The sequence below is a fragment of the Podarcis muralis genome, chromosome 2 (assembly GCF_964188315.1).
Source record: "Podarcis muralis chromosome 2, rPodMur119.hap1.1, whole genome shotgun sequence".
NCBI classification, from domain to species: Eukaryota; Metazoa; Chordata; class Lepidosauria; order Squamata; family Lacertidae; genus Podarcis; species Podarcis muralis.
The window spans coordinates 117359336-117386838 of NC_135656.1; the positions used below are offsets into that span (position 1 = coordinate 117359336).

Here is a 27503-nt window from a genome sequence, read left to right on the forward strand (position 1 = left end):
TGTGCTCTTAGTCTTATTTCTCAACTCAGTCTCACTCCAACGTCGATCAAATGCTAGCCTAGATAGTGAACCTTTACTGTATTTTTGAGCATATGTTTTACGGTATATCTATTCCACTTTTCCATAAATTTTTGTTTTGAATTGCCTCTCAGGGTATTTGTTAACTGTGCCATTTCAGCAAATTCTTGTAGCTTGTAATGCCTGTTCGTTATTGTCGGGGCTTTTGGGGTGAAACTGTAGTTTTACAGCATTCGACTACTCCTGAATATGGAGGCTCTACATAACCAACATGTCTTAAGAGCGTAGGGGAGAGCACCGCTGTACTTGCAAGCTGCTTGCAAGCTTCTCACATGCACCTGGTTGGGCTCTTTGAGAACTCCATAGGTCATTGGTCTGATCCAGCAGCCGGGCTTCTTTTGATGTTCTGAATTTATTTATTTTAATGTTATTGAAATATTTTGACATAAAATACAATCAGAATCAAACTAGCCTACAAAACCAGAATTTTAAAAAGAACCAAAAGATATAAAAGCAAGAATAAAAAAAAAGGGGGGGGGAGAAAGGCCCTTCACCGTATTTATATGCTATACAGTGGTACCTCGGGTTAAGTACTTAATTCGTTCCGGAGGTCCATACTTAACCTGAAACTGTTCTTAACCTGAAGCATCACTTTAGCTTATGGGGCCTCCTGCTGCTGCCGCGCCGCCCGAGCCCGATTTCTGTTCTCATCCTGAAGCAAAGTTCTTAACCTGAAGCACTATTTCTGGGTTAGCGGAGTCTGTAACCTGAAGCGTATGTAACCCGAGGTACCACTGTACTGTATTTCCTTAAATAAGTTGGAGTTCTTGTTATTAAATATACCAAGAAAAAAGCACACCAAGAACTCAGGCCAATATAAGTTTCAATAGTGGGAGTAGTCCCTACTCGCAAATCAATAGTCAATTGTAACAAAAACTAATCCATTCAAAAGTATGTACAGTATTCTGACAAGGATTACAAACTCAAATAGAGATTACAAACTCTAACAGAGATTACAAACTCAAACTCATAAAGATATGTATAACAAAATAATTCGTTACAGTATTAAAGATAAGAGTTCATGAGTAGAGATAAGTTCATGTTAGTCCATAGTCAGATTCGACGTGGAGGTCTTGATTTCAATCATTGAGCAGATTTCAATTATGGATCAGAAATCAGGACAGGGCCCTGTTTCGATGGATTCACCTTCATCAGCTAATTTTTAAAGGGTCATGTAAGTTTGAAGACTTTCGGATAAATATATCCTGTTATTTTCTACGTTTCTCAGGGATAACAACTGAAAATAATCAATAATAATTACAGGTGTAGAATCAAATTAAAAACTCTAAGGCAGCATATAATCATACTGTACTTCCTGCCATTTATCCACATACAGAGATGTTCATGCGGAAGTGGGGGGGGGATAACAACCTGTAAAGAGCTACCATATTTTTTGTGATTGCATTTTTTAAAATGCTGTTTTCAGTGTTGTTGTTGTTTAGTCGTTTAGTCGTGCCTGACTCTTCGTGACCCCCTGGACCAGAGCACGCCAGGCACTCCTGTCTTCCACTGCCTCCCGCAGTTTGGTCAAACTCATGTACGTAGCTTCGAGAACACTGTCCAACCATCTCGTCCCCTTCTCCTTGTGCCCTCCATCTTTCCCAGCATCAGGGTCTTTTCCAGGGAGTCTTCTCTTCTCATGAGGTGGCCAAAGTCTTGGAGCCTCAGCTTCAGGATCTGTCCTTCCAGTGAGCAGTCAGGGCTGATTTCCTTCAGAATGGAGAAGTTTGATCTTCTTGCAGTCCATGGGACTCTCAAGAGTCTCCTCCAGCACCATAACTCAAAAGCATCAATTCTTCGGAGATCAGCCTTCTTTATGGTCCAGTTCAGTGTAATAAATTAAAATAACAATAGCAGCAGAAATCAGTATTGGAACTCTCTGCCTATTGACATGAGGCAGGTGCCTTCACTGTAGAACCTTTATTTCTACAAGCCTATCCAGATATGAAGGATGTCGACATGTATTTGAATCTTTTTTTAAACTTTTCACTGTTTTTAATTATTTCTGAACCTTTTAAATAGCTGCTTTCCCTGATGTTTCTTTTTTTTTTTTAAAATGGTATTCTTTCTGTAAAACCACTTTGAGGGTGTCTTTTAAACTGTAGTTAAGCGGCACATAGACTTTGGTGACCTGAAATAAATGGTGGTGGGGTGTGGGATACATCAATAACAAGTGAGGCCACTGTAACAAAATGTTGCAGTGCTCCTGCTGAGGGATGGAAGCCATTCTGTTCCCATCACCCCATCTCTCTTTCTTTCTTTCTCACACACCCTTAGCATCTTTGGGATGTGGATCTGGCTTTTTTGATCGTTGTCTGGAAAAGGGGGAATTATTATTAATTTTCAGTGCGGCTGGGCAAGGGTTAAAGGCAGCGAGCCGCGGCTCCTAGAGAGGCGTGGGAACTGGGGTGGGCTGCTGGGAGTGGGGAAGGAAAGGAGGAACTTCCTTTGCCTCTTCTTTTTTTATTGCACCCAGAGGCAGCACTTTGAGGGTGAGGAGGGGTGAGAGCAAAGCTGGGGGGCATTTGGGTTGCAGGGGTAGGGGGTTGAGGTGGTCCTAAGGCAGGCAGGCAGGCTGGTGTTGCCTGCACGGGCTGGCAGCAGCTCTCCAAGGTTGCAGGCAGGGGGGCATCCATTCCCAGGCTGGCCTGGAGATACCATTGGGGACTGACATTCTGCATGCCAGGCAGATGCTCTGCCACTGAGCCGCACTGGTTGGGCAGAAAAAAGGGATCTGGGCAGAACTGGGACGCCCTTGGCCTCAGCTTAGGCATGGTGGTTTGTTCTCTCAGCTGGTGAAATTCCCCCCTTTAAGAGGAAGCCTCTAGCCTCCTGCTTGCTTGCCTTAAAAAATAATAATTAACTCAAACAATGCCTGAGCATGTTCCTGGTTCCCACCTCTATGTGTATAACTCTATGGTGAGATTCATAGAACTATACATTTGGAAGGAACCCTGGGAATCATCTAGTCCAGCCCCCTGCAATGGAGGAAGGTGTAGATGTCCCCATACAGGGATTGAAGCTGCAACCTTGACTTTATCAGCACCATGCTCTAATCCAGTGTTTCCCAACCTTGTGCCTCCAGCTGTTTTTGGACTACAATTCCCATCATCCCTTGCCACTGGTCTTGCTAGTCAGGGATGATGGGAGTTGTAGTTCAAAAACAGCTGGAGGCACAAGGTGGTCCGAACAAGAGCATGCCTTGCTTTTTGCTGTGTGGTGAGAGTCTGTTTTTTTAAAAAATGTCGAAGTTTTGTTTTATTTTTAATACAGTGGTACCTCGGGTTAAGTACTTAATTTGTTTCGGAGGTCCGTTCTTAACCTGAAACTGTTCTTAACCTGAAGCACCACTTTAGCCAATGGGGCCTCCTGCTGCTGCCGCGCCTCCAGAGCACGATTTCTGTTCTCATCCTGAAGCAAAGTTCTTAACCCGAGGTACTATTTCTGGGTTAGCGGAGTCTGTAACCTGAAGCGTATGTAACCCGAGGTACCACTGCATTCTGTTGGAAGCTGCCCAGAGTGGCTGGGGAAACCCAGCCAGATGAGTGGGGTATAAATAAAAAATAATAATTATTAATAATATTATTATTGTATGTTCTCATTGTACCAAAGGATCTAAGCAAACGTTTCCATGTTCAGAGGTAGTGTACATCCAAATACCAATTGCTGGGGGCAGGGCACTGCTGCCTTCTGGGTCCTGCATGTGGGCTTCCAAGATTGGTCCCTGCTGGGCAAGGTGTGATAGATATTTTGCCTGATTTTCTGTTGATAATAACAACAATAATAATAATTTTTTATTTATATCCTGCCCTTCCCGGTTCAGAAAACCGGGCTCAGGGCGGCTAACAACAAATTTAAAACACTTACTTGTAGAAGCGGCCAAAAATACAGTAAAAAAAACATGAATAACAATAAAACTCAAAGTTCAGAAATCAGTTTGGGGGGAGTCCATCCAATAAACATTAGATAGTCACCAGGGATAGCTGGCTGAATTAGTCCTACTTGGGCCAGCGAGGAGACCAGGGGAGAATTAGCTGTGGGGTCTCAGAGGGTAATCTTCATAAAAGGGGATGGGGAGAGAAGGGAAATAAAAGATCAGGCTGAATTCAAATTAAAGGCCAGGCGGAATAGCTCTGTTTTACAGGCCCGGCGGAAGGAGGTTAAATCCTGCAGGGCCCTGGTCTCATGGGGCAGAGCATTCCACCAGGTTGGAGCCATCACTGAGAAGGCCCTGGCCCTGGTGGAGGATAGTCTGACTTCCTTAGGGCCTGGGACCTCTAAAATATGGTTATTCATGGACCTTAAGGTCCTCTGCGGGGCATACCAGGAGAGGCGGTCCCGTAAATACGAGGGCCCTAGGCTAGAATAGCATTAGTAGTTTTTGCTTCTGCATTACACCGTTGGCTCATGTCAAGAATGTGATCTCTCTGCTTTCTATTTCCTCCATAGCATAATTCTTCCATGCATAATTCTATACATTTCTATAATGTTGCCTCTTACACCTCCTTTTTCTATACAGCCGTACATTGGCTGTCAAACACCTTGCTATGTGAACGTTTTGGCTTCTGAACGCCGCAAACCTGGAAGTGACGGTTCCGGTTTGCGAATGTTCATTGGAAGCCGAATGTCTGACGTGGTTTCTGCGGCTTCCAATTGCATGCAGGAAGCTACTGCAGCCAATCGGAAGCCATGCCTTGGTTGTCGAACGTTTTTGGAAGTCGAACGGACTTCTGGAATGGATTCCGTTCGAAAACCAAGGTACAACAGTACTGAAAAGCTTCAAGTGCAGTAACCTTTCCTTTCTGAATGTGTACATTCAAATGAAAGATAAAATATATGCAAAGGGACTTGACAGGAAGTCAAAGTTGAAGAAAAGATTTTGGAAGATAAAAAGGGAAAAAATATTTACTTTCATTATTATCATTTTGTGTGCGGGTGTGGGTGTCTGCACATATGTCTGTTGTTGTATGCAATGTTTGGGAGGAAATAAGATGGTAAATAACAAATAACAAACTTAATATCGACGTATGTAATTTTTATTTCTTAATTATATTTAGTGGTAGTATGGCTGTATTGTTTTTTGTAACATAAAATAATTCAATAAAAATTATTTTTAAAAAAACCATCTTTCCTTTCTGTTCTTCAGAAAAAAAACAAATCTTCCAACGTGTGGGGAGAGACCCCTACGGCCGGCTGTGTAGCTGAGGGATTTTGAAACATTGCCACCTCCGTCTGGTCCTCTTCTCGAAATTGCCCAAGGCTTGATGGTTGGCATGTAGGCTGAGAGTGATGCAAAAGCGGAACTGGTTGAACCAAGCCCAAAGACAAAATGGCCGCCGAGCAAAGGACGGTGTCCTGTTTGGCTCCCCACCCGTATGAGGCTGCGGCGGAGAAGGAAGTGAAAAGGGAAGAGCTGGACCCAGCGGGGTCCACACCACCAGAGGGGCCAAAACGTTTCAGAAAGACCCCCCAAGGTGGGAACATTGGGGAATGCCTCAGCCGGGCCATTGCGAAGCGAGCCGAGTGCGAACTGGACGATGGGTTGTTGTCCCATTGCTGGGAGGCCCAGTGGCAGGAGTTCCTGAAGAACGTACAGTCTCCATTTTCCGGGTGGACCAGCTCTCCGCAGCTCCCCGTTCCATTGGCGCTCTCGGAAACGTCGGCCGGGGTTTGCCAGCGCCCCGTGCAAGAAGCGGCGAGGGGGCTACCTTCAGGCATCAGAGAGGGGTCCCCCAGGACCGACGTGCAGCCCGGAGAGAAAGCGGGTTGTGGGGCTGCGAAGGGGGAGACCCCGCACGAGGGAGAGGCTCCCGGTGCTGAAACACGGCGCCAACGTTTCCGCTGGTTCTGCTACCAGGAGGTTGAGGGGCCCCGGGAAGTCTGGGCCCGGCTGCGGGAGCTCTGCTGTGAGTGGCTGAGGCCCGAGCTCAACTCCAAGGAGCGGATCGTGGATTTGGTGATCCTGGAGCAGTTCCTGGCCATCTTGCCGGAGGAGATCCAGAGCTGGGTGGGCGAAGGCGGGCCGGAGACCTGTGCCCAGGCGGTGGCCCTGGCCGAAGTCTTCCTGCTGAGGCAGCAGGAGGCAGAGAGGTGGAAACAGGAGGTGAGGATAGTTCCCACCATCCCACACTCTGAAGGGGTCTCAATTGGGGTTGGCAGCGAGCGCTTTTGTCCTGTCGCATCCCAAGTCGGGTAGAAAAAAGCCCCAGTAGATCAGCAGATGCCACAGAAAAGAGTTTACAGACTTGGATGGTGATTACTTCATTGTTGTTTATTTCATTTGCACCTCCAAGGAGCTCAAGGTGGCAGGCATGGTTCTCTCCCCTCCCCGTATCATCCTCACAAAACCCTGTGAGGTACAGTAGGCTGAGAAGCAGCGGCTGACAGGTCCAAGGTCACCCAGAAAGTTTCATGGCCAATGGGGAATTGAACCCGGGTCTCCTGGGGTCTGGTCCAACTCTCTCACCGCTGTAGTGAATGGTTTAGTTGAGATGTTCCTGCCAGAAGGTGATAATGATGGTTGTCATAATAATAATAATAATAATAATAATTAATAATAATAATTACTCGTGGAATCCATAATAACTGGCCATAATAGAGCAATAGGGAAGTACAGTGCTACCTCTGGTTGCGAACGGGATCCGTTCTGGAGGCCCGTTCGCAACATGAATAGAAGGCTACACACAGCGTCTGTGCACAGGCAGGTTGCGATTTGCTGCTTCTGTGTATGCACATGACGTCATTTTGCGCGTCTGAGCATGCACAAGCGGCGAAACCCGGAAGTAACCCTTTCTGGTACTTCCGGGTTGCCACAGGACACAACCTGAAAGAACGTAACATGAAGCGGACGTAACGTGAGGTATTGACTGTATTGCTATAAAAATTAATGATAATACAATAGTAGTAATTAAAGATAATAACTAACTTATTATTTCATTATTGTGTCATGTTAATAGTACAGTTGTGAAGAACCATAATGATGCTAAATAAATTTTGAATTTGTTATTTAGTAATAAATATACAATAATAATAAAAATCAGACACTAGTAGTACAGTGTGATTGTTGATTTGTTGTTTTAAAAATAGATTAATGACATGCTAAGTTATTACGGAAGTGGGACCTGCAACAAAGTGTGAATTGCTTCTGTTCACGGTGCCAAACTGCCATGCTATCTGTCTTGGATGCTTTCGTTGAGATTCCTGCAATGTAGGTGGTTGTATTAGATGACCTCAGGGCCACTTCCAAGCTTTTATGATTCTGTGCCCCCCTTTTCCAGGATACTCCATTTCATTATTTGCATCTCCTCCTGCACCCTCCAGTTTCCAAGTAGAATTATTATTATTATTATTATTATTATTATTATTATTATTATTATTATTACTATCCCACCCATCTGTCTGGGTTTCCCCAGCCACTCTGGGTGGCCAACAGCATATCTAAAAACATAATACAGTGGTACCTCAGGTTAAGAACTTAATTCGTTCTGGAGATCCGTTCTTAACCTGAAACTGTTCTGAACCTGAAGCACCACTTTAGCTAATGGGGCTTCCCGCTGCCGCCGCACAATTTCTGTTCTCATCCTGAAGCAAAGTTCTTAACCTGAGGTACTATTTCTGGGCTAGCAGAGTCTGTAACCTGAAGTGTCTGTAACCTGAGGCACCACTGTAAAAACATCAAATTCCCAGTTCCCTGCCTCCTCAGCCTGTTTATAAATATACGGTATATTACTTAGTTATTTAAACCCATAATTATGAGTTGGTTCTTTAAAAAGGAAAAGTATCCTATGTGAACTGACCACTCGGGTCACACTGCGACGCTTTGCCTCCAAACCTCTGGCTTACTGCGTTTCAGGTGCTGGGAGAATTTGAGGAGGTGGCGATGAGTTTCTCTCGAGAAGAGGACGCTGGAGAGAGGCCCCACCCCAGAGAGATCAAGCAAGAAGGCCAGGAGGGGGCCACGTTGCTGGGTAAGCATCTTTCGCTGTAGCATATTGTCCCCATATTGTCTTGCTATTGTTTAGCGCCCTGGGCTTCTTTGGGAGGAATTTTTCAAAATTTCAGAAACAATTTTCCTGCATTGCAGGGGGTTGGACTAGATGACCATTGGGTCCTTTCCAAAGTTACAATTCTATGATGATGGTGATACAGTAAGATTTTCCAATAAAATGCTGCCCCTAACAGAATTGAGAAAAGATTAGAGATGCAAAAATGAGGGGAAGCAGGGAATTCCCCCTCCCTAGTTGTTTCTCAGTCCTTCGCATCTTCTTGTCTCCTTGGGTGAACGACTCCTGGGTCTCCACAACAAGAAACGTGTGGTTTTGTTCTGTTGTTTGTTTCTCCAGCAACTGGTGTTCAGAGATAGACTACTTTGGAACATGAAGGTTCCATTTAGCCTTTCTAAGAAAAGCCCTGCTGGTCAGGGCAGCATACTGTCTTTTCCAGGTTCCATTTTTAACAAGCTTCTGTTTTTTATTCCAGCAGGCGATGGCTGGGAGAGCGAGGAAGAAAGGCACTCATTTGAGGTGCCGTTGGAAAGAATAAAGCCTCGAGACCCAGAAGAGCGCTTTGGGGATCAAGACGGGACGAGGCAGGAAGAGAGAATACAAACAGACAAGAGTCAGAGTGATAAATCCATCCTTTGCCGGAGTGCTGCATCTGGTGAAACTGTAGCACAACGAAGAGTTTCCACGGGAAAGCGACAGTTTGTGTGCAATATTTGTGGGAAAACTTTTACTCAGAAATCAAACCTCAACCGGCATCAGAGAATCCACACGGGAGGAAAGAAGTATCAGTGCTTTAAGTGTGGGAAAACCTTTAATTGGGAGACTAGCTTTACTAGACATCAGAGATTCCATACGGGTGAAAAGCCTTACCCGTGCTTAGAATGCGGGAAGAGCTTCAGTCGGAGTGCAAACCTTATCATCCATCAGAGAATTCACACAGGAGAGAAACCGCACCAGTGCGTAGACTGTGGTCAGAGCTTTAGTCATATCTCCAACCTCGTCAGACACCACAGAGTTCATACTGGAGAGAAGCCTTATAAATGCCTGGAGTGCGGGAAGGGTTTCACTCAAAAATCAAACCTTATCAAACATCAGAGCGTGCACTCGGACGACAAACCACACAGGTACTCTTCTTATGGGAAGAGATTCAGTCAGAGGCCAAACCACAACAGACTCGAACGGATTCCGTTTGGAGAAAACGCATGCAAATGCTTCAAGTGTGGGAAGGTCTTTTCCCGGAGAGGGAACCTCCTCAGGCATCAGAGCATCCACACAAAAGATAAGCCGCATAAGTGTCCGGAATGCGGGAAACGTTTCAACCAGAGGACAAACCTTAACGCTCACCAGAGAATTCACACCGGAGAGAAGCCTTACAAATGTCCGGACTGTGAAAAAAGTTTTCGGTGGAGAGCACACCTCCTCATACACAAGAGACTGCACACGGGGGAGAAACCGCACAAGTGTGGTGATTGTGGGCAGAGCTTTAGCCAGAGATCCAACCTTGTGAGACATCACCGAATCCACACTGGAGAGAAGCCCTACCGATGCTCAGACTGTGGGAAGAGCTTTGGTCAGAAATCGAACCTGATCAAACATCAAAAGATTCACACTGAAGACAATGCTCTCAATCCGAAACCAAACCGTATTTGGCGCGAAAGAATTATCACAGGAGAAAACCTGTATAAGTGTTTCAGATGTGGGAAAACATTTTCCCGGAGAGGGAACCTTCTTCGACATCAGAGCATCCACAGCAGGGAGAAACCACATAAATGCACTGACTGTGGGAAGAGGTTCAATCAGAGAACGAACCTCATCAGCCACCAGAGGATTCACACAGGTGAGAAACCTTTCAAATGTTCGGATTGTGGGAAGAGTTTTCATCAGAGCCCGCACCTTATCAATCATCAGAAAGTCCATACAGAAGAGGAGGCATCATACAGAAGTTCAGGTTGTCCGGAAAGTGTAGATCCAGGATTGAACCCTAGCAGACATGAGAGAATTGAGGTGGGAGAAACCCCGTATGAATGCCTTAAGTGTGGGAAAATCTTTAATTGGCAATCAAACTTTATCAGGCATCAGAAAATCCATGCTGGTGAAGAGCCTCACAAATGCTCTGACTGTGGGGGGAAATTCAACCGAAGGAAAAACCTCGTTGCCCACCAGAGAATCCACATGAGAGACAAGCCCTACAAATGTCCAGATTGTGAACAGAGCTTCACGTGGGAAGCTCACCTTATCATCCATCAAAGAATCCACACAGGAGAGAAACCACATCAATGCACAGAGTGCGGGCAGAGCTTCAGCCAGAGGTCCAACCTTATCCGGCATCAGAGAATCCACACGGGTGAGAAGCCCTACAAATGTACAGACTGTGGCCAGAGTTTCAGTCAGAGAACGCACCTTGTTGTCCATCAGAGAATGCACACAGGGGAGAAACCACACAAATGCCTGGACTGTGGGCAAGGCTTCAGTCAAAGGGCGCACCTTACAGTCCATCGGAGAATCCACACAGGTGAGAAGCCCCACAGGTGCGTGGACTGTGGGCAAGGCTTCTGTCAAAGATCTAATCTTATCAGGCATCAGAAGACCCATGCCTGCGAGAAGAACAAATAAGAGATGCTTCCATTGAAGCCCGTGCTGAGGACAGGGCCAAAACCATTATATAGCACAGGCTGAGAGAGTGACACTTTTACAAAAACTCCAGTCTTGCTAGGCATCTTGGCAGAAACAGAGACTAGGAGGCACTGCCTGTACCCAGAAAGTTGGGTGGGGACATGAGACCTCTCCTCCAGCTCCCCTTCCTTCTTCTAAGCCTTGCAAAATAGCGATAGCAGCCTGTGGCTTGCGATGGATCAGCTACACTTGAAAAGCATCTGGAACCCATTCCGACTTGGGGGAAACACCCGAGGCAAGGACTGGGGAACCCGTGGCCCTCCCAGATCCTGCCAGCCTCCAACTCCCATCAGCCCCAGCCAGCATGACCAAAGTTCTTGGGGAATGATGGGAGTTGTAGTATTGATGGCATCTGAAGGGCCAAAGGTTCCTTATTCCTGGCCTAGGCAAGGTGGGGGATTCTCTGAATTGGATTCTTCATTCTGTTCTACCTGCCGCCTCTGTCTGTCGTCTCATCTTTCAGTTCAGCTTTCTGGTTCTATTAAACCCCTTGTGAAGCCGAAGATCTCAGTCTCCTGTTCTCTTTTTTGCTTCCTCTTCCTGGAATTCTAGGGACGCAGGTGGCGCTGTGGGTTAAACCACAGAGCCTCTTGGGCTTGCTGATCAGAAGGTTGGCGGTTTGAATCCCCGTGATGGGGTGAGCTCCCGTTGCTCGGTCCCTGCTCCTGCCAACCTAGCAGTTCGAAAGCACCTCAAAGTGCAAGTAGATAAATAGGTACTGCGCCGGTGGGAAGGTAAACGGCGTTTCCGTGCTCTGCTCTGGTTTGCCAGAAGCGGCTTAGTCATGCTGGTCACATGACCCGGAAGCTGTACGCCGGCTCCCTCGGCCAATAAAGTGAGATGAGCGCCGCAACCCCAGAGTCGGCCACGACTGGACCTAATGGTCAGGGGTCCCTTTACCTTTACCTGGAATTCTGTGTCTCCTCCCAATCCAGCCTTCTCAGATAGCCAGTGTTAGCTTTCCCAGACAGGACCCATCTTTGCCGCCTGTCTGTTCCTCCCTAACATGCCCTTCTTTCTCTTAGAAGGTAAGGCTGCGGGCAGGAGATCGGCTTCTCTCTTTTGCACCATTGTACAGCACCTGGCACATAGAAGCCCCTTTACAAAACAGCAGCCCTAAGAATAAATGCATTGTGCTTAGAAGGCTGGAGATTGTTCAGTTACTCAAGCGAGGACTGTGCAGGTGAGCTTGCTGCTAAAAGTGACAAAGTTTTAGGGATGATATTGATATTGAAATACTTTATTGTCACTTGTACAACTTGTACACAGAGAGATTACACGAGAACCCCCCACTCAGCTCTTGGAGGTGGACCTCGATGTCCGGGCTGAACGATTGTTTACCCTCTACTGATCAGGACACATTTGGATATCACAGCCAAATTTTGCACAAAATTCCTGAAAGGACAGAGCAGGGTGTTGTGTATGGATACCACTGGACACCATTTTGAATCAAGATGGTGGGCTGAACCTTTCAAAAATGAAGGCGCTCCTTCAAGTATACTGAGCTGAGACCGTTTAGGGCTTTATAGATGAGCACCAACACTTTGAATTGTGCTCGGAAGTGTACTGGGAGCCAATGAAGATCCTTTAGGACCAGTGTTATATGGTCCCAGTGGTCGCTCCCAGTCACCAGTCTGGCTGCCACATTCTGGATTAGTTGTAGTTCAAAGGTGACCTTCAAAGGCAGCCCCACGTAGAGCGCATTGTAGTAGTCCAAGCGGGAGATAACCAGAGCATGCACCACTCTGGCGAGGCAGTCCGCAGGCAGATAGGGTCTCAGTTTCAAACCAGACAACAAATACGTGACTTTCAGTAATAATAATAATTTATCATTTATACCCCGCCCATCTGGCTGGGTTTCCCCATCCACTCTGGGCGGCTTCCAACAAAAGATTAAAATACAGTGGTACCTCTGGTTACGTACTTAATTCGTTCTGGAGGTCTGTTCTTAACCTGAAACTGTTCTTAACCTGAAGCACCACTTTAGGTAATGGGGCCGCCCGCTGCTGCCGCGCCGCCGCACAATTTCTATTCTCATGCTGAAGCAAAGTTCTTAACCTGAGGTACCATTTCTGGGTTAGCAGAGTCTGTAACCTGAAGTGTATGTAACCTGAAGCGTATGTAACCCGAGGTACCACTGTACAATAGTCCGTCAAACATTAAAAGCTTCCCTAAACATGGCTGCCTTCAGATGTCTTCTAAGTCTGGTAGTTGTTTTTCTCTTTGACATCTGGTGGGAGGGCGTTCCATAGGGCAGGCACCACCACCGAGAAGGCCCTCTGCCTGGTTCCCTGTAACTTGACTTCTTGCAGCGAGGGAACCACCAGTAGGCCCTCGGCGCTGGACCTCAGCGTCTGGGCAGAATGATGGGGGTGGAGACGCTCCTTCAGGTATACTGGGCTGAGGCGGTTTAGGGCTTTAAAGGTCAGCACCAACACTTTGAATTGTGCTCAGAAACGTACTGGGAGCCAATGTAGGTCTTTCAAGACCAGTGTTATGTGGTCTCGGCAGCTGCTCCCAGTCTCCAGTCTGGCTGCCGCATTCTGGATTAGCACCACTGTGGCGAGACAGTCTGTGGGCAGGGAGGGTCTCAGCCTGTGTGCCAGATGGAGCTGGTAAACAGCTGCCCTGGACACACAACTGACCTGCGCCTCCATGGACAGCTGTGAGTCCAGAATGACTCCCAGGCTGTGCACCTGGTCCTTCAGGGGCACAGTTCCTTCAGGACCAGGGAGTGCCCCACACTATATATGACACACTATAAGCAAAGACTCTCGAGTGCGCAGGGCAGGTTACAACGAGAAGTTACCCCAAAAATAGTATTTACACCAAAGATCCCAAACCTCCCTTGCTCCTTAACATTAAGGTAAAAGGTAAAGGTACCCCTGCCCGTACGGGCCAGTCTTGACAGACTCTAGGGTTGTGCGCCCATCTCACTTAAGAGGCCGGGGACCAGCACTGTCCGGAGACACTTCTGGGTCACGTGGCCAGCGTGACAAAGCTGCATCTGGCGAGCCAGCGCAGCACACGGAAACGCCGTTTACCTTCCCGCCAGTAAGCGGTCCCTATTTATCTACTTGCACCCGGGGGTGCTTTCGAACTGCTAGGTTGGCAGGCGCTGGGACCGAGCAACGGGAGCGCACCCCGCCGCGGGGTTTCGAACCGCCGACCTTTCGATCGGCAAGCCCAAGAGGCGCTGAGGCTTTTACCCACAGTGCCACCCGCGTCCCTGCTCCTTAACATTAGACCTTTCAAAAAAAGATGCTCTTTAGGGTTTTGTAGAATTGTTGAATTGGAAGGGACCCTGAGGGTCATCCAGTCCAACCCCCTCAGACAGGGTAATCCCAGCTCAACCTGGAGATGCCTGGAACCATCTCAATTTGGGGAGAAGGATCTGCTTCATCCTCAGGAAACATGTTGGCAAAAGAGTGCAGGCAGGATTGAACGATCCCTGGCTGATGGGCAGAGACTTCAATCCTGCTCTTGCAGGGTTAGGTCTGGGTAGCATTTCACCACCACCCTGATCATTGTTGTTGTTCAGTCGTTTAGTCGTGTCCGACTCTTCGAGACCCCATGGACCAGAGCACGCCAGGCACTCCTGTCTTCCACTGCCTCCCGCAGTTTGGTCAGACTCATGCTGGAAGCTTCGAGAACACTGTCCAACCATCTCGTCCTCCGTCGTCCCCTTCTCCTTGTGCCCTCCATCTTTCCCAACATCAGGGTCTTCTCCAGGGAGTTAAATCCTGCTGCTGTGGCAGGTGGCCATGGAATTGCAGGTCAAATCCAACCCACTGGTGGTTCAAATTTCCCCCTGCTTGTAGGGAGACTTGGGAGCCCTGAGAGATCACTAGGGGAAAAAACACTCAGGTGGAGAAAGGGGGAGGTAGAGTGGGCTTAGTTTTATTATATTTACATCGCGCTTCTAGCTACAAATAACCCCAAACTATTTACAACCAAAGTAAAAATGCAATTATAAAAACCACATAAACATTAATATTCTAGGAGACAGTATTGTGAGTTCTTGACGTAACTTGCCCCACCAGCCGAAGGCCCTATTGCCACCGTAGATCTAAAGCATCATACAGCTTTAAACAGTTGTGGCTGCCCCTAAAGAATCCTGGGAAATGTAGTTTGTTGAGAGTGTTGAGAATTGTTAAGAGACCCCATTCCCCTCATAGAGGCCAGAGCTATTTAACAATCAATCCCTCTTCCCAGGTTTTAACACCTACCCTGGGTGTTAAAATTATTGGACTCAGCTGAGATGGCAAAGACGACATGTTTAATCAGAGAAAAATCGTCGACAAAATTTACGAAAGATTGGAAACTTGTAACAGACATTTTATGGGGGGGGGGGAAATGAACTTATGAAATCTAGGTTTGAGCATTGAAGGAAATATTGTTTTATAGAAAGTGGTTGGGCTTGGGGTGGATGTTTTGAATAATTTTCTGTATATAGTTGACAGACAAAGAATAGGAAGGTCTCCTTTTTTGTTTGTGCTTTTATTTAGTTTTTTTAAAATATTTTGAGAAAAGATATGTGATAGTAACCTTTGTATATTTTCTTTCAAACTTTAAATAACATTTATTGGGGAAATAAATCACTCTTCTTGGGGAACTCTGGGAACTGTAGCACTGAGGGGGAAACTTTCGGCACCCTTAGCAAACTACAATTCCCAGGATTCTTTGGGGGAACCATGACCGTTTCAAGTGGTGCGATACGGCTTTACGTGTGTCGTGCAGATGGGGCCTACGTTGAACACTAAAAAACAAGACAAACATATCACTAGTGCTGCCCAGGAAAACAAAGACGCCTTGCTGAAACAATGACACTGTTGGTGGGCCTCCCTAGGGAAAGCATTCCAGAAGGGGCCAATACAGAAAAGGCCCCGTTCTCTTGCCCCCACCCTCTGGGGCCTGGTGAGCAAAGAAGAAACCTCAGGCGACAAACTGACCCTCCTGGCAGGTCTGCAGACCTACCCACAAGTGGAGAACATTGGAAAGTGGGGGGGGGGGAATGGATTATTATTGCAAGAAAATGATGGGAACGGAACGGCTAGGCAACAGGGAGACCTTTGTAGTTGGAAGACAAGTCTTGCATGGCCTGTTAGTTGAGAGGAATGTATGGAGTTCTACTTCTTAGGCAAGGGAGGAACCTTTCTTCAACTCGAGGGCCACATTCCTTTCTAGGCAACCTGCCAGGGGCCACATACAAGTGCTGGGTGGGGCCAGAGTCAAAAGTGGGCAAAGCAACAAATGTCCGTTTTTCTTCTATAGAACAGGCCAGCTCCTACAGCCAGCCACCCCTCGATCCTGCCTCCAGGCAAGTAAGAGGTGCAGTCACGAGTTCGAGGATGCGCCCAGGCCAGACCGGCACACTTGATGCTGCTGCAAATAGCCAATGAGGGGACCTGGCCTGAGAGTCTTCAAGAGTCAGATACAGGGGCTTAGAGGCCCCCAGGCCCAAGGTTCTCCATATCTGTTCTAGGGGGTGGTTTTCTCACAGGAACAGCCTACTGGATCAGACCCGTCTAATGCGGCATCCTGTTCTCACGTGAGCAAGCCTGCAAGCAGAAACTTAGCCCCACAGCAACTTCCCCCCTTCCTGCTGTTTCTAGCAACATTCAGAGACGTTACTGCATGGAAATTGAATTGAAGAATTTAGGACAGTGTTTCCCCAACTTGGGGCTCCAGCTGATTCTTGGACTACAACTCCCATCATCCCTAGCTAGCAGGACCAGTGGTCAGGGACGATGGGGATTGTAGTCCACAAATAGCTAGAGACCCAAGTTTGGGAAACACTGGTTTAGGAGAACGTTCCAACACAATATTTATCTAACCACGGTGTTGGGGGGAGCAGCTAAGGCACAGAGGCCAAACTCTCCTTGAGCGTTTTTGCCTGGCTGGAATATGTCCTCGAGCTCTGATCATCCCAGAGGATGCTGGTCCATTTGGGCAGACGGGGCCCCTGCCCCAACTTTACTCTGCCCGCAGCCTGCCCTGCCTTCTTACCTGCAACCCGTCCAGAGGGTGGCACTGCCCGCCCACTTCCTCCGCCTGAGTCTCGGGGTCGCCCCTTGGGCAAAACCAGAATCGGTTGGCTCTGCCTGTTGTTGGCTCTCCGGCGCCACCTACTGTCAGGCTCCCTGCAGTCCACCCCACCAGTCCCAAGGGGCAGCACCTCCCTCTGTCAAGGGCACTTTCCAGCCAAGGAATGCATACGGCCGAAGGTTAAGTATTTATTGTCAACGATAACACAGTTGCTTCTACAGCTCTGGACACCTATGCACCCCAATCTAATGGTTAGGCAGCTATTTCAAGGAGCAGTTGCAAAACCAGTTCCCCTCCACCAGTTTATGTATCTTCCCCCAATTACTTGCATGCACACAGTCGGAGACTATGCCTGCAATTTCCTCTGCTCCTCCCCTTTCAATCCCCTCCTGGTTCTGGGGGACAGTGACGCAGGAGAGGGTGTGGAAGTACCCGGCCCCCTGCTTCTTTCTCCTCACGAAACACCCTGTGCTCCAACTCCCGACACTTCCCCTTCCTCCAACTCTTGCCTCCTGGCTGGTGCAGATCCCCACAACCCACTGTCCCCCCTCTCCCGAGTCAGACTCCAGCCCCCACATCCCCCAGTCGTCCTGTGGGTCCCTGACGTCCTCTGACTTTTCTGGAAGGAGCACAGAGGGCTGTGCTATCGAAACCACCCCACTGTACAATGGAGAATTTTCACATTCCTCCCTCCAGCCGCTGTTGCAAAAACGAGGGGGGAAGTATTTTGCCACCTTAAAGGCTCAATCAAGTTATTGTGGGGTTTTTTTGGGGGGTGGATTCCAGTCTCACAAAAGCTTACGCTGCAGTAAATGCATTACTCCTCATGGTGGCGCCATAAGGCGTACTAGGCTTCAGTGCCTCTCTAGTCCAACATCTTGTCTGCCACAGTGGCCAACCAATGGGAAGCCCACAAACAGGATACGGGCTGCCTCCCTAGCAGGGTATAGCGTCATCATCACTAGTAACCAAATATATTCTCTGATGTCCAGGGATGCTCGCTTCTTTCCTGAAGCCTTCCCCACCGTCGGAGCCTTGGGACGATCTCCGCTCCGTGTGGATTTTCTCGTGGTTCGTTAGGATTACTCTCTGGTTAAAGGTCTTCCCGCAATAGGAGCATTTATACGGCCTCTCCCCTGTGTGGATTCTCAGGTGTCTCTTGACGCTGGATTGTGTCGTGAAAACTTTCCCGCACAGAGGGCACTGCCTGCTTCCCGCTCCTTTGTGCAGTCTTTGTGGAGCCGGCGTTTGGCAAAGGTCGCCGGCTGGAATAGCCGTGGGGTTCAACTTCCACCCCTGCGCCAGGTCTTTGGCCCACCTCTCCGCTCCCTCTTGTGGGCTGCAGATTCCTTCTTCGTTCCAACGGCCCGATTTCGTCGGGGGAGCCCCCAAAAGTTCCCCGCCCTGCTCGTGCACCAGCCTAGCACCTCCTGGAACAGAGAGGAAATCTTTGTCAAATGGGAATCTCGGAAATAGGGAAAAGATAAAAGACAAAGATAAAGGGGGGTCCTGCTGGTAGAGGTGTCAAAAAAGGTTATTTGTATATGCCGCTACTGCGGCCCGTGTTTCGTTAGCACCAAAATGGAAAACGAGAAAAGAAGAAGAATGGCAACTTAGACTGATGGAATATGCACAGCTTGCAGACCTAACTTATAGAATAAGAGAACAAGAAGAACATGCGTTTGAAGAAGATGTTTATTGAATATATGGGAGGAAATTGTGTGCACTTGAAAACGTTGGCAGCATTAAGATAAATTCAACAGTGTAAATAAGTTCTGATGGAATCTGTGTCCCCCAAGAGGGAGTGGTAATAATAGAATACTGAATGGTTTAGTTGATATAAAATATGCAGGGATTTATGGTATGGAAAATGAACCATGGAAAGGGAAGAAAGGAAGTCATTGATATTTTAAGGTTATTTAAATGAATATTCTAAATTGTAAAAAAGAAATATTTATACATGAGAAGAGGTGCCATCAGTATTGGCATTCCACCGGCTCTTGAGGACATACCTGTGTAGACAAATGTTTCCTCAATCTCCTGATCCAAGTTTCCTTCTTTAACAGCTGCTTCTAGCTGCTGTACTGTTTTGATGAGGGTGTTTATTTTAATATTTTGATGGAACTGCTTTAGCACTTACAGGTCTTCCTGTTTTCTACCCTACCAGGCCTAATGAAACTCACCAGCCACTGCTCTGCGTGTCACCGGACTACAACTCCCATCATCCTTGGCCATCAGGCCATGCTAGCAGGGGCTGATGGGAGCAGGAGTCCTCCAGCATGTTCCCCATCCCTGCTGTGGCCCTTTCGTCATTACAACATCCCCCTTGCGCCAAACGCATTCTCCTGTGAGGTTCCCCCAAATCTATGGCAAATCAGTCTCAAGGTTCCCCCTTCTCACCAATCTCTGCTGGGAAGGAGAGGCTCTCTCGGGATCCTCCTGGCGAGATCTCAAGCACGTCTTCTGAGCGAGGACCTCCTAGCTGAAAACCCTCGATGGTGCTGTTCTCTTCTGGAGACAAAGGGAGGCCATACTGAACATAAGAAAAGCCTGCCAATGACCAGGCCAATGACCTATCCAGCCCAGCATCCTGCTCCCACAGTGGCCAACCAGAATCCTGTGGAAAACCCAGAAGCAGGATTCGACCACAAGAGCCATCTCCCCTCCTGTGGTTTCCAGGAACTGGTGCTCAGAAGTGCCTCCAGCCGTGGAGGCAGAACAGAGTCATTGTGGCTAGTAGCAACTGAAAGCCCTGAATTTGTCTCATCCTCTTTCACAGCCATCCAGGTTCGCCATCACTGACTCCAGTGGGAGAGAGTTCCATAGTCTAACTAGGCACTTCAAAAAAATGTTTGCTGGGAGGTCAACCACTGGGCTTCACCAGCAGAAGTCTCACTTGCGAAGGAGGAGAAACAGGTGGAGGTTTGGGGGAAAACGCTCTATAATGATTATGTTGTCAACGTTTACCCCCTGAAAAACACAAGAAATTTGCAGCCGAGAACTGGTGCCTGCTTTTGCCATCGCTTTCCCCTCCTCCTGCCCCATCTCTTTTTCTTTTGTGTCGTGACTTTTAGATTCCTAAGCCTGAGGGGCAGGGACCATGTTAATATCGGTCGCCGTAAGCCCCTCTAGGAACCTTTCCGGGCTGAAGAGCAGAATTTTAAAAACTTGCTTCTGGTAATAATACAGTGGTACCTCGGGTTAAGAACTTAATTCGTTCTGGAAGTTTGTTCTTAACCTGAATCTGCTCGTAACCTGAGGTACCACTTTAGCTAATGGGGCCTCCCGCTGCCACCGCGCGGTATCTGTTCTCATCCTGAAGCAAAGTTCTTAACCCGAGATACTATTTCTGGGTTAGCTGGGTCTGTAACCTGAAGCGCCTGTAACCTGAAGCATCTGTAACCCGAGGTACCACTGTACATTGAATAAATTGTACTGGACCAACCGCGTTTTCCTGTCCAAGATGCCAGGCTTTCTGTGAGTGGCAAAACCAAGGACTGAGGAAGTCTTACCCAGTTGGCTGGCGTCTCGGTCCATGAGGGAGTCAATTGCTCCACCATCAATCTCCTGCTTGGGCCTCCTCAACTCCTTGGCACCAGACAGAGCCTGTTCTTCTGCTGGAAGTGGGGCGACCACTTCTGCTACAGCCTGGAAAAAACAGCAAGGATGGAGCCTTTTAGGAAATAAGGAGAAAAGGCGTGCTGTGGTTTTTTAGGCGTGGGGGAGTTTTTCCTATTCACATCTCACCAATTTCAAATTTCTTCCTGAAGAGTGGCATGTGGTTGAGGACCTGTGGCAGGAGCCTGGGAAATGTCCTCTGATTTTACATTAAGAGGGTGTCTCTGGCATGTAGCCCAGTCTCAGAAGCTGACCCGTGTTATAAGGTTGTGCAAGGGCCACAGCGAGCCCGATACGGTTTGCCCCGGTACAGTGCCTCTTCCTTCCCTTCGTCCGTGACTCAGAGGAAGTTGTGAAACTTAACGTCTACTCTGACAAACTTTTGGAGGGCCTGGTTGCACTTAAGGATGCAATAATAATAATAATTTCCCCAGCCACTCTGGGTGGCTTCCAATCAAGTGTTAAAAACAATACAGCATTAAATATTAAAAACATCCCTAAACAGAGCTGCCTTCAGATGTCTTTTAAAAATAGGATAGCTGCTTATTTCCTTCACATCTGAAGGGAGGGCGTTCCACAGGGTGGGTGCCACTACCGAGAAGGCCCTCTGCCTGGTTCCCTGTAACCTCACTTCTTGCAATGAGGGAACCACCAGAAGGCCCTCGGCGCTGGATCTCAGTGTCTGGGCTGAACAATGGGGGTGGAGACGCTCCTTCAGGTATACAGGACTGAGGCCATTTAGGGCTTTAAAGGTCAGCACCAACACTTTGAATTGTGCTTGGAAACGTACTGGAAGCCAATGCAGATCTCTCAGGACCGGTGTTATGTGGTCCCGGCGGCCACTCCCAGTCAGGCCAGTGGTCCATCGAGTCCAGCATCCTGTTCTCACAGTGGCCAACCAGGCGCCCATGAGACATTTGTGGGCAGGATCCGAGTGCAATGGCACCTTCCCCTCCTGCGGCAGCTGTTCATAGCCTTGTTCTCCATGAAGCTGTCCGCTTTCGAACCTAGACCACAAACACCCCCCTCCAGAAACCCTTTCTCCTCTTCCTTTTCCCAATTCATTTACAGTGGTACCTCAGGTTAAGAACTTAATTCGTTCCAGAGGTCCGTTCTTAACCTGAAACTGTTTTTAACCTGAGGTACCACTTTAGCTAATGGGGCCTCCCGCCACCGCCACGAGATTTCTGTTCTCACCCTGAGGTAAAGTTCTTAACCTGAGGTACTACTTCCGGGTTAGCGGAATCTGTAACCTGAAGCGTTTGTAACCTGAGGTACCACTGTATTTTATATGGTTCATTTAAATTTTGCCCCATAAAAAATTCACATCAACAGACAGCAACGGCATGCGTGCTTTTGCTTGTGATGCAAATCACTTTTGCTGTTTCTCTGATTTTTTTTTTCTGATGAAAATGGTGGCAGAATTTAACATTCTGTCCTTTTTCTCAGTCTAACAAGTCTCTCCAGAGTGTTCCCCGGGCGGCAGGAGTTTTGGAATTGCTGGGTCCCAGCTCCATTTGTGTCTACCTAGCAAACCAAATGAGACCCACTCTGCTTTATTTGGCTGTGTTACAATTAATTTGGCTTGCATTTCTGATTCATCACTTGCATTATGTTATGCAAAAAATTAATAGAAACAAAATTTGTTTGTTTTTTAAAAAAGAAGAGTATCCAATAGTGAAAAGGAGTGAGTGTGTGCTCAAATACCCCTAATATTTAATAATAATAATGATGATAATATTTTTTATTATTTATACCCTGCCCATCTGGCTGGGTTTCCCCAACCACTCTGGGTGGCTTACAGAATAGGGCTCAAGACAGTTCAGATGGTAGACTGAAAAGGATATACCAATTTAAACACAGCGTGTAAGTGCGGTAGTTTTAAGGTAATAGTAAATCTAGATACAACGTTTAAGTACAGAAATAATATAGTTTCAAATATGCAGTGATATAGTATAAAGGTACATAAAATACCAGTACACAACAATTGTTTTATACTGGTATTTTATTGTGTACTGGTATTTTATGTACCTTTATACTATATCACTGCATATTTGAAACTATATTATTTCTGTACTTAAACGTTGTATCTAAATTTACTATTACCTTAAAACTACCGCACTTACACGCTGTGTTTAAATTTTCTATTAGCTTCTAACTGTTATTCTTAGCAGAATACACACGTTTTTCTTTTCAACTCTTGAGTAGGAATTATTCCTTATATTGAAACTTGTGGCCAGAGCTCTTGGTATATCCTTTTCAGTGTATTTTCAACAAGAACTCTAAGTTCAGATGGTAGAGCACAACTCTTTATCTCAGGGTCGCGGGTTCGAGAAAGATTCCTGCATTGCAGGGGGTTGGACTAGATGACCCTCGATTTCAAACTCGATTTCTGTGGGCTGATCCTCACCCAGGCAAAACAGTACTACTCAAGCACAAGAGGAAGACACCAGCAGATTCAAGGGTTTTAGCATTTTGCCTGCCCCATGTACAAACCCTCCCCTCTTAGCATCTTCTGAAATTCACACAATGGTGTGAAGGTCGTAAGAAGCAGAGTGTCTCCTCCATCATCCTGTTCTTGCAGTGGCCAACCAGATGCGCCATGCGAAGGCCACAAGCGGGAACCTAAGCATAATAGCACATACCCCCACTGGCTCCAACATGGGCGCGGTTCCTCTCCTACCCCAAGACTGCCAGGGGCCACATGCCACGCCTCACCTGCTGTTCCCGGCTCCGAGAGGCCGCTTGCTGCCTCTGCAGGAACTCCTCGGCCAGGGCCACCGCCTGCGAGCAGCTTTCTGGGTCCTGTCCCCTGACCCAGCTCTGCATCTCCGGCGGCAGGATGGTCAGGAACTGCTCCAGGACCAGCAGCTCCAGGATCTGCTCCTTCGAGCGCCTCTTGACCTTCAGCCACCCCTGGCAAAGTTTTTGGAGTTGGCCGTAGGCCCCTCGCGGCCCCTCGGCCTCCTGGTAGCAGAAGCGCCGGAAGCGCTGGCGCTGCTCCTCCCTGCTCATGGTGTCCCCGCGCAAGATGGCCGCCTTCACTTTCCCATAATCCTCTCTGTCTCCGGCCTCCAGGCTTCGAAAGGCCCACTCGGCTTCTCCGCTGAGGGCCGGCTGGAGGCGGGCCACCCACTCGTCCCGGGGCCACCGGCAGGCTTCGGCCACTTGCTCAAAGGAGGCCAAAAACCCCTCCGTGTCGTCCCAGGGCGTGGGCTCCTCTGGTAACTGTGGGAGCCCCCAAGCCGAGGAAGGATGAGACTCGATTTTCCTCAGGAACTCCTGCCACTGGCTTTCCCAGCGCTGGAGGGTGGCCTCTCCTGGTTCCGGTTTCACCTGGTCCGCTGGGATTTTGTGGAGGAAGCCCCAAATGCTTCCAGCCTGAAGCACGCGTGGTGGCTTCCCAATTCCTGCTCCGGGGCAGGCCGGATCCTGACCCCCCGCTTTGTTCCTGGCGAGTTCCAGAGCGGGTGCAATCCGGAGGCCAAATCCCGACTTGGGTCCCTGGTCGGCAGCCATGTTGTTTTCTCTCTTGCAAGGAACTAACTTCGCCTAGCTCCGAGATGCAATCTCCCAAGCGCCGGTCGCGAATGATGCTGGGCCGATGGACCACTCAGCATCCAACATCTGACTTTCTTTGCTCACAACTGGGCCAGGCTGAGCTGCAGAGCTCAGGAGATTTCTCCCTGCGGGGAAATAAAAAGGGGGTGATTTCAGGATTGGAAGAGACTATGCACTTCCGACGAAAGAAGAATGGCAGACAAAATTAATGGACTATGCAGAATTGGAGAGAACAACAGGAAGGATTCGAAACCTGCGGGACCAGAGATTTACAGAAGATTGGAAGAAGTATATGAATTATTTGAAGAGCAACTGTAATCAACAAATTACGCTAGTAAGACTACAAGAAGTTTTCTAAGGAGAAATATATGAAGTGTTACAAAGTAGAAAAAGAGATATTGGTTATGAGTTTGAAATGTAATAGGGAGATAAGAAATGCATACTGAGAGATTAGATTGGAAAATTTTCAGACAGGATTGATGGAAGTCAAAAATTTGAGTAAGATGTAAAAGTATGTTTAATTACTGTTGAAAATGATATGTTAAAAAAACTAATAAAAATTATATGTATATATAAAAAAAGGAAGAGACTATGCACAATATGAAGCAAGTCGCCCCTGTGCCCGTACAACGCTGATATGGTGCTAGAGGATTGGGGGAGGCCCGTAGCTCAACGGTCCTGCTTCAAAGGGTCCCAGGTTCAAATCCTGTCAACTCCAGGCAGATCTGGGACAGGCTCCCTGCCTGAAACAACAGAGAACTGATGCCAGTCCGTGTTGCCAATATTGAGCCACATGTGCTCAGTATAAGACAGCTTCCTAGGTTTTTACTAGAGAGCAGAATCCATTGAACACGGTGGGGCTTCGCTCCCAGCAAATATAGAACCATAGACATATGAGGGTCATCTAGTTCAACCCCCTGCTATTCAGGAATCTTTTGCTCAACAAGGGACTCGAACACAGGACCCTTGAGATCAAGAGTCCCGTGCTCTACCTGCTACAGTTTGGTTGTTTGTTTACCCAGCTCCTAGCTGACTTTTCCTCTGGGGTTTGCAACCTTTTTAGGTCCACAGCTCCCTTGACCAACAACGGTGGCACCTCTGGTTGTGAACGGGATCCGTTCCAGAGGCCCGTTCGCAACATGAATAGAACGCAACCTGTAGCGGCACGTCTGCGCATGCGCAGGTTGTGATTTGCCGCTTCTGCGCATGGACGTGATGTCAATTTGCGCATCTGTGCATGCGGCGAAACCTGGAACTTTCTGGTACTTCCGGGTTGCCGTGGGACGTAACCTGAAAAAATGTATCATGAAGCAAACATAACATGAGGTATGACTGCACATTCTTTCTGCGGCACCCCTGTGGGACTCAGGAGCCCAGTTATATCTCCCCTTGCTGGCAGCCCCTCATCCCTTTTCAAACTCCCTCCATTGTGGAATGTTCCCTCAGCCTCCTCTCCTCTCCCCTCTCCTTGGGAGTCCTCTGGGCAGCCGCTGCCGCCGCCCTTGGTCTCTGAGCTGCCCCCACTGCCCCAAAGAGAGGTGCCTCCTCACACTGCCCCACAGGGGCCTGGGAAGCACCCCCTGGCCAGCCCCAGAGGCACCATTTGCCTGCAGAGCTTGTAGCCAGGGCTGCTGCAGCAAAAAACTGTGCAAGCTTTTGGGAGGCAGAGATGCGAGAGGGCATCAGACGAGGGAGAGGAAGGAAGGAAGGAAGGAAGGAAGGAAGGAAGGAAGGAAGGAAGGGGGATGGAGGCCAGTGTCGCCCACAGCACCATCATTCAAGGCACCCCAGCAACTGGCCCAAGGTAACTTAGGTAGCTTCGCGGCTGAGTAGGGATTTGAACTCTGGTCCTCTCCTCCAGTTCTGCCACCCTGGGTTTTCAGCTTCGAGACACAGCGAAGTCCGTGTGGTGTAATGGTTAGAGTGCTGGACTAGGACCTGGGAGAGCTGGGTTCGAATCCCCACTCAGCCATGCGGCTCACTGGGATGAAATGGGGAAGAGGAGAACCACGGAGACCACCTTGAGTTGTTTGGAAGATAAAAGGTGGTTTATAAATTTTATATATATATATATATATATATATATATATATATATATATATATATATATCCCATATTGCCCTTCAGCCATCCCACCCCCACCCCCGCCTGTTCCTGCTTCTCCTAGACGTGCAGGATCGACCCCTTCTGGACTCACTCAGATCCAAAGCCACGTGCTCCTTCCTCCCCGCAAGGAGGGATCCCCAGACCCCAAAGCAACAACGTGTCTTGGGGGAGGAAAGTGAATATAAATTCCTTCTTTCTCCCGGCACAGACCCCGGAGATGCGTCTCGCTGCCCTTCCAGAGCAAAGCCAGCAGCCGATCTCCCGGCGGCCCGATCCTTGGTGGCTCTACGCGGAAGAAAACGCCCTGCAAAAACTGCTGCTCGGAGTGCGTGGCTTTCTGCAGCCCGAGCGAGGCGCCTGCTCAGCTCCTCTCTTCCAAATCCCTGCTCTGCACCCTCCTCTCTCTTTCCCTTGCCTTGTGCATTGGCTTAAAAAAATAAATGAAGAACAATTATCATTATTAAAATAGCCGCGGCCGCTTTAAAAGGGGACGTCCGAGGCAGGCACTTTGCAAAAGCTTCCTTGGGAATGGTAGTTCACAGCAACAAGGAACTGTACTATAAGTCCCAGGGTGCATTGCGGGCCTGGCAGGAAATGACATCACCTCCCCTCCCTGCTGCAAAGCTTGGAGCAAATCGAATAGGTAGGGCAGAGTGGGATTTCAAATAGGGGTTAGGAGGGGGGAAGAGAGTGCAAAAATAGAAATTCCCTTTGTTTGCACGAGATCAGGCAGCAGGAGCTCTGTGCTGAGATAGGTTGGAGAGAGACTGGGGGCTCATCTCCAGTATATATATATATATAATATGAGAAAATATAAATATATACAGTGCTTTATTTTCTTAAAAAAAGAAAAAGTTTAGGGGTACTCTCATTCCGTCTGAGACTGAGGAAGCACCGTGACTGGAAATGAAGCCCCCATCAGGGGTAGCAATGGAACTGACGGTTCACCATGCTAGAGAAGAAACTAAATTTTTGAAATTTTTAAGTTTCTTCTCCCATTAGATTCACAAAATGTTTAGGGGTGTGCGTACCCCTGTGTCCCCCCAGAAAAAGCACTGAATATAATATAATATAAAGTATTGCACTTGGGCAAAAAAAATGAGAGGCACAAATACAAGATGGGGGACACCTGGCTTGAGAGCAGTACATGTGAAAAGGATCTAGGAGTCTTGGTTGACCACAAACTTGACATGAGCCAACAGTGTGACGCGGCAGCTAAAAAAGCCAATGCAATTCTGGGCTGCATCAATAGGAGTATAGCATCTAGATCAAGGGAAGTAATAGTGCCACTGTATTCTGCTCTAGTCAGACCTCACCTGGAGTACTGTGTCCAGTTCTGGGCACCACAGTTCAAGAAGGACACTGACAAACTGGAACGTGTCCAGAGGAGGGCAACCAAAATGGTCAAAGGCCTGG

The 27503-nt window shown here is 48.0% G+C and overlaps 2 protein-coding genes across 2 annotated transcripts; one reads left to right on the top strand and one right to left on the bottom strand.

Annotated features, from left to right (window-relative positions):
• The first annotated feature begins 5204 nt into the window (after positions 1–5204).
• On the top strand, positions 5205–11257 carry LOC114592149 (uncharacterized). The gene is made up of 3 exons (XM_077921041.1): positions 5205–6181; positions 7931–8045; positions 8557–11257. The coding sequence occupies exons 1-3, from the start codon at positions 5408–5410 to the stop codon at positions 10692–10694; spliced, it is 3027 nt and encodes a 1008-aa protein (XP_077777167.1). The 5' UTR covers positions 5205–5407; the 3' UTR covers positions 10695–11257.
• A 6318-nt stretch (positions 11258–17575) lies between these two features.
• LOC114592258 (zinc finger protein with KRAB and SCAN domains 5-like) lies at positions 17576–26641 on the bottom strand. The gene is made up of 5 exons (XM_028720306.2): positions 26179–26641; positions 23139–24106; positions 20315–20450; positions 19203–19313; positions 17576–18232 (listed from the first exon to the last, which is right to left on the bottom strand). The coding sequence occupies exons 2-5, from the start codon at positions 23937–23939 to the stop codon at positions 17739–17741; spliced, it is 1542 nt and encodes a 513-aa protein (XP_028576139.2). The 5' UTR covers positions 23940–24106; positions 26179–26641; the 3' UTR covers positions 17576–17738.
• Between the last annotated feature and the right edge of the window lie 862 nt (positions 26642–27503).